Source organism: Eleutherodactylus coqui, chromosome 11, assembly GCF_035609145.1.
Source record: "Eleutherodactylus coqui strain aEleCoq1 chromosome 11, aEleCoq1.hap1, whole genome shotgun sequence".
Lineage (NCBI taxonomy): Eukaryota > Metazoa > Chordata > Amphibia > Anura > Eleutherodactylidae > Eleutherodactylus > Eleutherodactylus coqui.
The window spans coordinates 6,124,069-6,137,761 of NC_089847.1; the positions used below are offsets into that span (position 1 = coordinate 6,124,069).

Sequence of the window (13,693 nt, forward strand, 5' to 3'; positions counted from 1 at the left end):
CACACCAGACCGTCACCGCACATCCTACATCTTACACACCAGACCGTCACCCTACGTCCTATATCTTACACACCAGACCGTCACCGCACGTCCTACATCTTACACACCAGACCATCACCGCACATCCTACATCTTACACACCAGACCGTCACCCTACGTCCTATATCTTACACACCAGACCGTCACCGCACATCCTACATCTTACACACCAGACCGTCACCACACGTCCTATATCTTACACACCAGACCGTCACTGCACGTCCTACATCTTACACACCAGATCGTCACCACACGTCCTACATCTTACAGATGAGAATGTCACCTCATGTCCTACATCATACACACCAGACCATGACTGCATGTCCTACTTCTTACAGATGAGAATGTCACCTCATGTCTTACATCTTACACACCAGACCATCACCCTACGTCCTACATCTTACACACCAGACCGTCACCGCACGTCCTACATCTTACACACCAGACCGTCACCCTACGTCCTACATCTTACACACCAGACCGTCACCGCACGTCCTACATCTTACACACCAGACCGTCACCCTACGTCCTACATCTTACACACCAGACCGTCACCGCATCTCCTACATCTTACACACCAGACCGTCACCTCACGCTTTACATCTTACACACCAGACCATCACCTCACTTTTTACAGATGACACCGTCACCACACCTCCTACATCTAACACACGAGACCGTCACCTCACGTCCTACATCTTACACACTAGACTGTCACCTCACCTCCTACATCTTACACACTAGACTGTCACTGCACCTCCTACATCTTACACGAGACCGTCACCTCACGTTCTACATCTTACACACGAGACCGTCACCTCACGTCCTACATCTTACACACTAGACTGTCACCTCACCTCCTACATCTTACACACTAGACTGTCACTGCACCTCCTACATCTTACACGAGACCGTCACTTCACGTTCTACATCTTACACGAGACCGTCACCTCACGTTCTACATCTTACACACCAGACCGTCACCTCACGTCCTACATCTTACACACCAGACGGTCATCTCACGTCCTACATCTTACACACCAGACGGTCATCTCACGTCCTACATCTTACACACCAGACCGTCACCTCACGTCCTACATCTTACACACTAGACCGTCACCTCACGTCCTACATCTTACACACCAGACCGTCACCTCACGTCCTACATCTTACACACCAGACTGTCACCTCACGTCCTACATCTTACACACCAGACCGTCACCTCACGTCCTACATCTTACACACCAGACCGTCACCTCACGTCCTACATCTTACACACCAGACCGTCACCTCACGTCCTACATCTTACACACCAGACCGTCACCTCACGTCCTACATCTTACACACCAGACCGTCACCTCACGTCCTACATCTTACACACCAGACCGTCACCTCACGTCCTACATCTTACACACCAGACTGTCACCTCACGTCCTACATCTTACACACCAGACCATCACCCCATGTCCTACATCTTACACACCAGACCGTCACCTCACGTCCTACATCTTACACACCAGACCGTCATCTCAAGTCCTACATCTTACACACCAGACCGTCACCTCACGTCCTACATCTTACACACCAGACCGTCACCTCACGTCCTACATCTTACACACCAGACCGTCACCTCACGTCCTACATCATACACACCAGACCGTCATCTCACGTCCTACATCTTACACACCAGACCGTCACCTCACGTCCTACATCTTACACACCAGACCGTCACCTCACGTCCTACATCTTACACACCAGACCGTCATCTCACGTCCTACATCTTACACACCAGACCGTCACCTCACGTCCTACATCTTACACACGAGACCGTCACCTCACGTCCTACATCTTACACACCAGACCGTCACCTCACGTCCTACATCTTACACACCAGACCGTCACCTCACGTCCTACATCTTACACACCAGACTGTTACCTCACGTCCTACATCTTACACACCAGACCGTCACCTCACGTCCTACATCTTACACACCAGACCGTCACCGCATCTCCTACATCTTACACACCAGACCGTCACCTCACGCTTTACATCTTACACACCAGACCATCACCTCACTTTTTACAGATGACACCGTCACCACACCTCCTACATCTAACACACGAGACCGTCACCTCACGTCCTACATCTTACACACTAGACTGTCACCTCACCTCCTACATCTTACACACTAGACTGTCACTGCACCTCCTACATCTTACACGAGACCGTCACCTCACGTTCTACATCTTACACACGAGACCGTCACCTCACGTCCTACATCTTACACACTAGACTGTCACCTCACCTCCTACATCTTACACACTAGACTGTCACTGCACCTCCTACATCTTACACGAGACCGTCACTTCACGTTCTACATCTTACACGAGACCGTCACCTCACGTTCTACATCTTACACACCAGACCGTCACCTCACGTCCTACATCTTACACACCAGACGGTCATCTCACGTCCTACATCTTACACACCAGACGGTCATCTCACGTCCTACATCTTACACACCAGACCGTCACCTCACGTCCTACATCATACACACCAGACCGTCACCTCACGTCCTACATCTTACCCACCAGACCGTCACCTCACGTCCTACATCTTACACACCAGACCGTCACCTGACGTCCTACATCTTACACACCAGACCGTCACCTCACGTTCTACATCATACACACCAGACCGTCACCTCACGTCCTACATCTTACACACCAGACCGTCACCTCACGTCCTACATCTTACACACCAGACCATCACCTCACGTCCTACATCTTACACACAAGACGGTCACCTCACGTCCTACATCATACACACCAGACCGTCACCTCACGTTCTACATCATACACACCAGACCGTCACCTCACTTCCTACATCTTACACACCAGACCGTCACCTCACGTCCTACATCTTACACACCAGACCGTCACCTCACGTCCTACATCTTACACACCAGACCGTCACCTCACGTCCTACATCTTACACACCAGACCGTCATCTCACGTCCTACATCTTACACACCAGACCATCACCTCACGTCCTACATCATACACACCAGACTTTCACCTCATGTCCTACATCTTACACACCAGACTGTCACCTCACGTCCTACATCATACACACCAGACCGTCACCTCACGCCTTCCGTTCTGGCGCTCACCTCCACACCGCACTCGTTGAGCGGCGCGGTGAGCAGCGGCTCCCGGTCCTGGTAGAGGTGCGCATACTGGCGGCAGAAGTTTTTGGCAAGGCTCAGCAGCAGCTGCTCCTTTGGGGAGTTCTGGCTGTAGGATGATGGGAGTCGTCTCTCCTCCGCCGCCCCGTTAATTATGTCTCTAAAACAAGATGGCCGAAGATGAGATGATGGTGGAGTCTTCGGGACCCCCGTACCGGGCACTACTCACCTGGAGGGGTCCATCACCTCGATGACTGCTAGCTGCTCCTGGATATGGCGCATCTCATCGTCCCCCAAGACTTCCTCTTCCTCCTCATGTCCGCGCTCGTCCACCTCCTCCAGAGCCTCCATGACACCTAACATGGGCAAAAAACTGATGATGGGGGTGATAGTATGGGGGGTGGGCGGTGCATGATATTATGGTGATGATGGGGGTGATAGTACGAAGGATGCGGGTGCAGGATATTATGGTGATGATGGGGGTGATAATATTGGGGGTACAGGATATTATGGTGATGGTGGGGGTGATAGTATGGAGAGTGGGGGTGCAGGATATTCTGGTGATGATGGGGGTGATAGTATGGAGAGTGGGGGTGCAGGATATTCTGGTGATGATGGGGGTGATAGTATGGGGGGGTGCAGGATATTCTGGTGATGATGGGGGTGATAGTATGGGGGGTGCAGGATATTATTGTGATGATGGGAGTGATAGTATGGGGGTGCAGGATATTATTGTGATGATGGGAGTGATAGTATGGGGGGGTGCAGGATATTATTGTGATGATGGGAGTGATAGTATGGAGGGTGGGGGTGCAGGATATTATTGTGATGATGGGAGTGATAGTATGGAGGGTGGGGGTGCAGGATATTCTGGTAATGACGGGGGTGATAGTATGGGGGGGTGCAGGATATTATTGTGATGATGGGAGTGATAGTATGGGGGTGCAGGATATTATTGTGATGATGGGAGTGATAGTATGGGGTGCAGGATATTATGGTGATGATGGGAGTGAAAGTATGGAGGGTGGGGGTGCAGGATATTATGGTGATGATGGGGGTGATAGTATGGGGGGTGGGGGGTGCAGGATATTATTGTGATGATGGGAGTGATAGTATGGAGGGTGGGGGGTGCAGGATATTATGGGGATGATGGGGGTGATAATATTGGGGGTACAGGATATTATTGTGATGATGGGAGTGATAGTATGGAGGGTGGGGGGTGCAGGATATTATGGTGATGATAGGGTTATAGTATGGAGGGCGGGGGGGGTGAAGGATACTATGGTGAGGATGGGGGTGATAGTATGGAGGGAGGGGGGGTGCAGGATATTATGGTGATGATGGGAGTGATATTATGGAGGGTGGGGGGTGCAGGTAATTATGGTGATGATGGGAGTGATATTATGGAGGGTGGGGGGTGCAGGTAATTATGGTGATGATGGGGGTGATAGTACGGAGGGTGGGGGGGTGCAGGATATTATGGTGATGATGGGGGTGATAGTATGGGGGTCGGAGGGTGCAGGATATTATGGTGATGATGGGGGTGATAGTACGGAGGGTGGGGGGGTGCAGGATATTATGGTGATGATGGGAGTGATAGTATGGGGGTCGGAGGGTGCAGGATATTATGGTGATGATGGGGGTAATAGTACGAAGGATGCGAGTGCAGGATATTATTGTGATGATGGGGGTGATAGAATGGGGGGTGCAGGATATTATGGTGATGATGGGGGTGATAGTATGGTGGGGGGTGCAGGACTGCTCTCACCGGGTGTATTCCTCTGCGCGTCTGGTTGCTCGGCAACACAACCGGAAACTGGAGCAGAGGCTTCTGGGAGATGTAGTCCGAGTATGCTGTAGCGTGGCGCATTGATGGGAGGAGTGGGCAGGAAACGGTTAACTTGATGATTGACTGTAGCTACTTATAGGGGGGCAGGGAGGGGGCTGCGGAGCCGAGAGGTCACATGGTGGATGATATATGTGGTGTGTATCAGCTGCTCACACAGGGAACACCTCTATGCCTCCTATACATCCCCTCCCTACACTATAAACAACTCTTTGCCCCCACGCTGTATACATCTCCTCCGAACTATATACCCCTCATGCCTAGCCTCTCCACACTATATACACTTCTTCACCTTCTATACATCCTTGCCACACTATATACCCCTCGTGTCTCAACTTCCAACACTTTATACACCTCCTACACTATACCACCTGCTATGTCACCTTCCCTCACTATATACCTCCTATGTCATGTCCCCAAACCATATATGCCTCCTATCCACACTATATACATTAACTCCTATATGTTGCCTCCTCAAACCACATATACACTTGCTATGCAACATCTCTTTATACTATATACACATTTGTACCGCCTATACATCACCCCCCCTCCGCTGTAGTTGCCTCCTACATGTCCCCTCCCCCCCCCTCCGCTGTAGTTGCCTCCTACATGTCCCCTCCCCCCCCCCCCCCCCCCCGCTGTAGTTGCCTCCTACATGTCCCCTCCCCCCCCCCTTCTCTGTGGTTGCCTCCTATACGTTGCCCTCTCCTCTGCTGTAGTTGCCCCAATACGTCGCCCCCCCCCCCTCCTCCGCTATAGTTGCCTTCTATATGTCGTTCCTCCCCCTACACTGTAGTTGCCTCCTATACGTCGCCTCTTTCCCTCCTACCCTCTGCTATAGTTGCCTCCCATATGTCGTTCCTCCCTCCTACCCCCCCGCTGTAGTTGCCTCCTATACGTCGCCTCTCGCCCCTCCTCCTGCTGTAGTTGCCTCCTATACGTCGCCTCTCGCCCCTCCTCCCGCTGTAGTTGCCTCCTATACGTCGCCTCTCGCCCCTCCTCCCGCTGTAGTTGCCTCCTATACGTCGCCTCTCGCCCCTCCTCCCGCTGTAGTTGCTTCCTATACGTCGCCTCTTGCCCCTCCTCCCGCTGTAGTTGCCTCCTATACGTCGCCTCTCGCCCCTCCTCCCGCTGTAGTTGCCTCCTATACGTCGCCTCTCTCTCCTCCCCCCCCCCCCGCTGTGGTTGCCTCCTATACGTTGCCCTCTCCTCCGCTGTAGTTGCCCCAATACGTCGCCCCCCCCCTCCTCCGCTATAGTTGCCTCCTATACATCGCCCCTCCTCCGCTGTAGTTGCCTCCCATATGTCGTTCCTCCCCCTCCACTGTAGTTGCCTCCTATATGTCGCCTCTTTCCCTCCTACCCTCCGCTATAGTTGCCTCCCATATGTCGTTCCTCCCTCCTACCCCTCCGCTGTAGTTGCCTCCTATACGTCGCCTCTCCCCCTCCTCCCGCTGTAGTTGCCTCCTATACGTCGCCTCTCCCCCTCCTCCCGCTGTAGTTGCCTCCTATACGTCGCCCCCCCTCCTTCGCTATAGTTGCCTCCTATACATCGCCCCTCCTCTGCTATAGTTGCCTCCCATATGTCGTTCCTCCCTCCTACCCCTCCGCTGTAGTTGCCTCCTATACGTCGCCTCTCCCCCTCCTCCCGCTGTAGTTGCCTCCTATACTTCGCCTCTCCCCCTCCTCCCGCTGTAGTTGCCTCCTATACGTTGCCTCTCCCCCCTCCTCCCGCTGTAGTTGCCTCCTATACGTCGCCTCTCCCCCTCCTCCCGCTGTAGTTGCCTCCTATACGTCGCCTCTCCCCCTCCTCCCGCTGTAGTTGCCTCCTATACTTCGCCTCTCCCCCTCCTCCCGCTGTAGTTGCCTCCTATACTTCGCCTCTCCCCCTCCTCCCGCTGTAGTTGCCTCCTATACGTCGCCTCTCCCCCTCCCCCGCTGTAGTTGCCTCCTATACGTCGCCTCTCCCCCTCCCCCGCTGTAGTTGCCTCCTATACGTCGCCTCTCCCCCTCCCCCGCTGTAGTTGCCTCCTATACGTCGCCTCTCCCCCTCCCCCGCTGTAGTTGCCTCCTATACGTCGCCTCTCCCCCCTCCCCCCGCTGTAGTTGCCTCCTATAGGTCGCCTCTCCCCCCGCTGTAGTTGCCTCCTATAGGTCGCCTCTCCCCCCTCCCCCCGCTGTAGTTGCCTCCTATACTTCGCCTCTCCCCCTCCTCCAGCTGTAGTTGCCTCCTATACGTCGCCTCTCCCCCTCCCCCGCTGTAGTTGCCTCCTATACGTCGCCTCTCCCCCTCCCCCGCTGTAGTTGCCTCCTATACGTCGCCTCTCCCCCCTCCCCCCGCTGTAGTTGCCTCCTATACTTCGCCTCTCCCCCTCCTCCCGCTGTAGTTGCCTCCTATACTTCGCCTCTCCCCCTCCTCCCGCTGTAGTTGCCTCCTATACGTCGCCTCTCCCCCTCCCCCGCTGTAGTTGCCTCCTATACGTCGCCTCTCCCCCTCCCCCGCTGTAGTTGCCTCCTATACGTCGCCTCTCCCCCCTCCCCCCGCTGTAGTTGCCTCCTATAGGTCGCCTCTCCCCCCGCTGTAGTTGCCTCCTATAGGTCGCCTCTCCCCCCTCCCCCCGCTGTAGTTGCCTCCTATACTTCGCCTCTCCCCCTCCTCCCGCTGTAGTTGCCTCCTATACGTCGCCTCTCCCCCTCCCCCGCTGTAGTTGCCTCCTATACGTCGCCTCTCCCCCTCCCCCGCTGTAGTTGCCTCCTATACGTCGCCTCTCCCCCCTCCCCCCGCTGTAGTTGCCTCCTATACGTCGCCTCTCCCCCCTCCCCCCGCTGTAGTTGCCTCCTATAGGTCGCCTCTCCCCCCTCCCCCCGCTGTAGTTGCCTCCTATAGGTCGCCTCTCCCCCCTCCCCCCGCTGTAGTTGCCTCCTATACGTCGCCTCTCCCCCCTCCCTCCGCTGTAGTTGCCTCCTATACGTCGCCTCTCTCCTCCCCCCGCTGTAGTTGCCTCCTATACGTCGCCTCTCTCCTCCCCCCGCTGTAGTTGCCTCCTATACGTCGCCTCTCTCCTCCCCCCCCCGCTGTAGTTGCCTCCTATACGTCGCCTCTCTCCTCCCCCCCCCCGCTGTAGTTGCCTCCTATACGTCGCCTCTCTCCTCCCCCTCTGCTGTAGTTGCCTCCTATACGTCGCCTCTCTCCTCCCCCTCTGCTGTAGTTGCCTCCTATACGTCGCCTCTCTCCTCCCCCCGCTGTAATTGCCTACTATACGTCGCCTCTCCCCCTCCCCCCGCTGTAGTTGCCTCCTATACGTCGCCTCTCCCCCTCCCCCCGCTGTAGTTGCCTCCTATACGTCGCCTCTCCCCCTCCTCCCGCTGTAGTTGCCTCCTATACGTCGCCTCTCCCCCCTCCCCCCGCTGTAGTTGCCTCCTATACGTCGCCTCTCCCCCCTCCCCCCGCTGTAGTTGCCTCCTATACGTCGCCTCTCCCCCCTCCCCCCGCTGTAGTTGCCTCCTATACGTCGCCTCTCCCCCTCCTCCCCCTCTGCTGTAGTTGCCTCCTATACGTCGCCCCACACTATAGTTACCGTCTATATGTTGCCTCTCCACCCCATCCCCCCCCATCCCCGCTATAGTTGCCTCCTATACTTCGCCCCTATACTATAGTTACCGTCTATACGTCGCCTCTCCCCCTCCTCCCGCTGTAGTTGCCTCCTATACGTCGCCTCTCCCCCCTCCCCCCGCTGTAGTTGCCTCCTATACGTCGCCTCTCCCCCCTCCCCCCGCTGTAGTTGCCTCCTATACGTCGCCCCACACTATAGTTACCCTCTATATGTTGCCTCTCCACCCCATCCCCGCTATAGTTGCCTCCCCTGATGACATGTCTGGGGCTTTAGTTGCTGATCATCTTTCTCTCGTGTAGATGGCGTCTCTGTGTACTCGCTGGTGGTTTGTCGCAGTGTTGCGGCTGATGACTGTGGTCAGTGCACAGCCGGATGATGGTGAGATGGCAGTGCCTATACCCACCGCTGGCGGCTGCTTTCTTCTACTCGTTCTGTTAATCCCCATTTTTTTTCTCTCCCCTTCATCAGAAGGCAATCTAAATGGCAGCGTGCGTAGCTTGTATCCTTACCCGTGGCTCCACGAGCCGAGCGCCATGCCCGATGCCACGCCAGGTGCTGCGTGTCCCACCAACGTGTGTGAGAATGGAGGGAGGTGCCACCTGCTCAATGGACAACCTCACTGCCTGTGTAATGCCGGCTTTGTGGGTGACGTGTGCCAAGGTATAGGAGCATGGAGGTGACCAGTGAGGGGGGTGCCATGTCCTACAGGGGGTGTTCTGATGGCATCTCCTTGTATTCAGATCTCCATCTGCAGCTGAGCTGTGATCCTGACAGGATGACCTTCCAAGTCCTGAAGAGTGCGCTCCGCGAGCTCAACATGGACTCCTCTGCGCTGCATACATCCAACCCGGCGTGTAAGCTGCTGAACACGTCTGAGCTGTACGTGTCTATCACGTTGACCCCTGAGAACCATACTCTGTGCGGCACCGTGGTCCAGGTAAGTGCCCCTCAGTCGTCACCCTAGAGGGTACTGCCAGCTTTAGGCAGCAGATGAGTGACAACTGATTGTCTTGCAGGGTTTTGGGTGTTGAGTACGACTTGCTTTGGGCAAAATGAGGGATAGGTAGAGTTGGCAATTAGGGGTGCCATTAAGGCTGGGGCGCAGCTTATGAGCAGGGGGTTGTGTGGAAAGAATCAAGGGATAAGAGTGTCCGTCTGATGCCAATCATGCCAAGGAGGGGCACATTCTAAATCCACCACCTCAGACAATCGCTGTCACGCTCATCCTGATGGTTTCACTTGTTTTTTTTTTTTTGTCAAATTTGTTTGAATAGCAGTTTTAAGATTGGCCACTAAGTGGAGTGCTGAGCTGTAACCTCTCACTTTACAGCTGCTGTGAAGAATGAATGTTATGTGTCTTCCTAGGTGAATGGCAGCCATCTTATCTACACAAATGAGGTCAGCACAGCCGTGGATAGGGCGGAGGTCTCCGGCTCCATGATATCCAGGTCCTCTGACATCCATATCGGCTTCTCCTGCATATATTTCTATGACCGGGTTATCTCGTTGCCGTTCCCGCTGGTCACTACGGCTGCGTAAGTAGCGTGCTGACACATCGCCTGGACTCATGGATGGGTGTCTGACCACTGCCATATCTTGTCTTTCTGTTCAGGTTGGTGACTTTCATGGTGAAGGAAGGAAAGTTCAATGTCACGATGACTCTGCACCCCACGGCGGAGTACCTGGAGCCGCACACTCACCCCCTCGTCATCCCGCTGAATCGTCGTTTGTATGTCCAGCTGCAGATCCATGGTCACGGCCCACAGGACTACTTCACCCTGCGGCTGGAGGAATGCTGGGCGACCCCCAGGGCTGAGCATGGCAGCACCGACCGCCATCTCCTCATCACAGATGGGTGAGCATCACCACCTCCCCCCTCCTATATGGAACTGGTGACTCTGCGGGCGCCGGGGCTTTACTGTTCGCTCATCTTGTTTTATAGGGTTGCTAATGACTCCACCATTGACATCGATGCCGAAAACCAGTCCATGAGCCGCTTCTCCCTTCAGATGTTCCGCTTCGTCCAACACAATCAGGTTTACCTGCACTGCCGCATCTGGCTTTGCCGACACAACGCCACACATTGCCAGCAGCAGGTAAGTGCTTCTGCTCTGTGATGGCATTAAGCAGGGGACATCACCTCCTGCACTACACCAGCTGTAGTGGTCCGACACGTTTTGTGTCCCCTGCAGCCCAGGCATGGACGGCAGAGGAGGGAGCTGAGTGATCCGTATAGGAAGGTGGTGTCTTGTGGCCCCATCCAGCTGGCTGGACGTGTCCGGAGCAGCGTAGCCGAACCGGAGTCGGGTACGTTATGTCCTGAATGGTGGAATATCAGGGGCTTCTCGGCTAGAGAGGGACTTTGTGGTCTGTGGACAGCATCTTCTGGACCACATTTTATGGTCTGGTCTAGAACTGGTCTTGGCCCCTCTGAACGGCTCTGTGGGGCAGGTTGCACGTCTATGCAACATAACATGTAACCATTTAGGAAGGGGGTTATGGTCACTGGAACCTACCTCAGTGATAACTACCTCCAAAGTGACAGCGGGGTAGGTGGGTAGCATGTTACACTAGCTCCTCCCCCTGGGGCCATGATGAACGGTCCTGCCACCCAGACACTTACCCAAAAAGTTACCTCAGTAGCTTTTTCGGGGTGGCATGTGGTACCCCCTGTGCCCCTCATCCTGCACTGCTGGTGTTACATTTGGAGTATATATTTATGGCGGACGCTGTCACGGTCCGCTTGCATGGCTTTGCCTTAACGTGAGCGGTAGATGTTGACTTGCAGGTCCTAACCTCCGGCTTCTCTTCCGTACAGGGCTCGGCCAGCTCGTCCTCGCAGGATCCGTCACCGCAGGGATTGTTCTCCTCATCCTCAGTTCTGTTGGCTTTGCAAAAGCTGTAAAGAAAATGGGAGTGCAGAAACGCACCGATCCGGCCGGCGTGGAGCAGATGCTCTAAATAAATACTTGAACCTACTGTCGTGTCTGCCTCTTGTGTCCTGGAGGGGCCACTGCTGGCCCTCAGCTTCTACCCCCCTGTGATGGGTATAGGGATATACAGAGGGCCCCAAATGTCTTCAGCCCTTTCCATTTTTTTTACTTTGTTGTGGCCTTATGTAAATTAGGGGAAAAAACCCTCATTCTGCACTCGATGCCCCATAATGACATTGAAAACAAAATGTTAAACCTCTACTTGACATTCAGCTCTGGGAGCGGCCATTTCACTTGATCATCTTTTGAGATGTTTCCACACCTTGAGTGGAGTCACCAGTTGTTTGGATATAAGGCCTCCCCCACCTGTCAGAGCCAAAACCAAGCTATGGGGAGGACAACTGCCTGCAGAGCTCAGACAGGATTGGGTGGAGGCTCCGATCTGGAGAAGCTACAAAAACGTTTCTACTGCCCTGAAAGTCCCCCAAGAGCCCAGCGGCCCCCATAACACTTGCATGGAAGAATAACCAGGAATTTTCCTAGAGCCACACCCCCACCCCCCAAACTAAGGGGGAGAAGGGCCTAGTGGTGGAGCATCATGCTGTGGGAGGGGAGACTGGTCAGGGTGGATGGAAACCAGGCGCCGCTCATCTCCTGCCCAATACCATCCCTACAGTGGAGGTTGGTGGTGGAGCATCATGCTGGGGAAGGGGAGACTGGTCAGGGGGGATGGAAACCAGGCACTGCTCATCTCCTGCCCAATACCATCCCTACAGTGGAGGTTGGTGGTGGAGCATCATGCTGGGGAAGGGGAGACTGGTCAGGGTGGATGGAAACCAGGCGCCGCTCATCTCCTGCCCAATGCCATCACTACAGTGGAGGTTGGTGGTGGAGCATCATGCTGGGGAAGGGGAGACCGGCCAGGGGGGATGGAAAGCTGTATGGAGCAAAGTACAGAGATAATGACAACCTGATCCAGAGCGCAAGGGACCTCAGACCGGGCAGAAGGGTTACCTTCCAACAAGACCATCCAGGAGTGGGGACAACTTGTGAATGTCCTTGAGTGGCCCGGCCAGAGCCCAGAACCCAATGGGACATCTCTGGAGAGACCTGACCATGGCTGTCCACAAATGGCCCCCATCTAAGCTGACAGAACCCCCCCCCCCCCCCAAATCCAGGGGTGCAAACCTTGTGGCATCATCCCCAAGAAGACTGGATTCACTGCCAAAGGGGCTCTGCCTAATACTAAGTACAGGGGTGTGAATACTTATGGCACTGCAGAATGGGAGTTTGTTTTTAAATGCCCCTTCTGTTACAGTCTTTATCGGGTACGGAGTGCAGGATGAGGGGAACATAAGACCACCATATAGCAAAATGAGGGTGTGAGGACTTTCTGGTAGAGACAGAAGTGATGGGCTGGAATGAGGAGTCTAGATCGGCCCCTGAGGGTGTTCACGTCTCTGTAGGCTCCAGTAGTAGGATGGATTTGTTGCGCAGCACAGAAGGGCTCCTGGATGCCCCATGTGACAAACATCTGACAATAGCAAATCACCCCAACAGCGCCCTCCGGCTACAAACTCTTCAGAATGGTGAGTGGTGGCGGTCTCGCCTATTACAGCTGTCTCATCGTTGTGGGGCTGTCAGCCGTCTCCTATATGACCGCTCTGGCTTGGCATTGTCTGAAGCCAGATCTAGTATATAGGTTATAGCCTCGCCCTGTTGCCTACATCACTGCCCCCTAGAGGCAGTTTTCAGTTCTTAACTTTAAGGAAACGGATGACCCCCTTTAACCCTTTCACTACCTAAACATGACCAAATGCATCAGAAAGAAGTATCTGCCACTAAGGGAGGGGGCTAGAGGCGGCTTACACCCTCCCCCCCCCCCCCTTGCCCATTGAAAGGAAACATTTCGGCTTTCTCATAGACTTCAGGGGTGGAAATCTTCTGGTATTTTAACACAAGTCGTAAGGAGTGGCACAACTTTGGCACTAAAATTTTTAACTTTTCTTGGCAATTTTGAAAAGGGGGTGGGGTTAATTGGAGGGGTGTGGCCAGCAACGTTCCCACAGAT

General features: G+C 54.5%; 2 protein-coding genes across 4 annotated transcripts in view; one reads left to right on the forward strand and one right to left on the reverse strand.

Annotated features, from left to right (window-relative positions):
• DRC7 (dynein regulatory complex subunit 7) overlaps positions 1 to 5,122 on the reverse strand; it is a 25,937-nt gene extending 20,815 nt beyond the window's left edge. Inside the window, exons 1-3 of one of the 3 annotated variants that reach the window (XM_066584203.1) lie at positions 4,996 to 5,122; positions 3,457 to 3,583; positions 3,213 to 3,387 (exon numbers count right to left, since the gene is read on the reverse strand). In XM_066584203.1, the coding sequence (XP_066440300.1) occupies positions 3,213 to 3,387; positions 3,457 to 3,578 (297 nt within the window). In that variant the 5' untranslated portion in view covers positions 3,579 to 3,583; positions 4,996 to 5,122. The remainder of the gene's footprint in view (positions 1 to 3,212; positions 3,388 to 3,456; positions 3,584 to 4,995) is intronic. The other 2 variants (XM_066584201.1, XM_066584204.1) reach the window with 2 other exon arrangements.
• Positions 5,058 to 11,667, forward strand: LOC136582904 (uromodulin-like). The gene is made up of 9 exons (XM_066584205.1): positions 5,058 to 5,210; positions 8,989 to 9,067; positions 9,158 to 9,349; positions 9,430 to 9,626; positions 10,055 to 10,224; positions 10,302 to 10,544; positions 10,632 to 10,785; positions 10,882 to 10,996; positions 11,508 to 11,667. Exons 1-9 carry the CDS (start codon positions 5,199 to 5,201, stop codon positions 11,648 to 11,650), a joined length of 1,305 nt encoding a protein of 434 aa, XP_066440302.1. The 5' UTR covers positions 5,058 to 5,198; the 3' UTR covers positions 11,651 to 11,667.
• The last annotated feature ends 2,026 nt before the right edge of the window (positions 11,668 to 13,693 follow it).

Coding starts and splice junctions, on each gene's coding strand:
- LOC136582904 (XM_066584205.1), top strand. Junction 10,225..10,301: donor CCGCTGGTCACTACGGCTGC/GTAAGTAGCGTG, acceptor CTTTCTGTTCAG/GTTGGTGACTTTCATGGTGA. Junction 10,786..10,881: donor CCACACATTGCCAGCAGCAG/GTAAGTGCTTCT, acceptor TGTCCCCTGCAG/CCCAGGCATGGACGGCAGAG.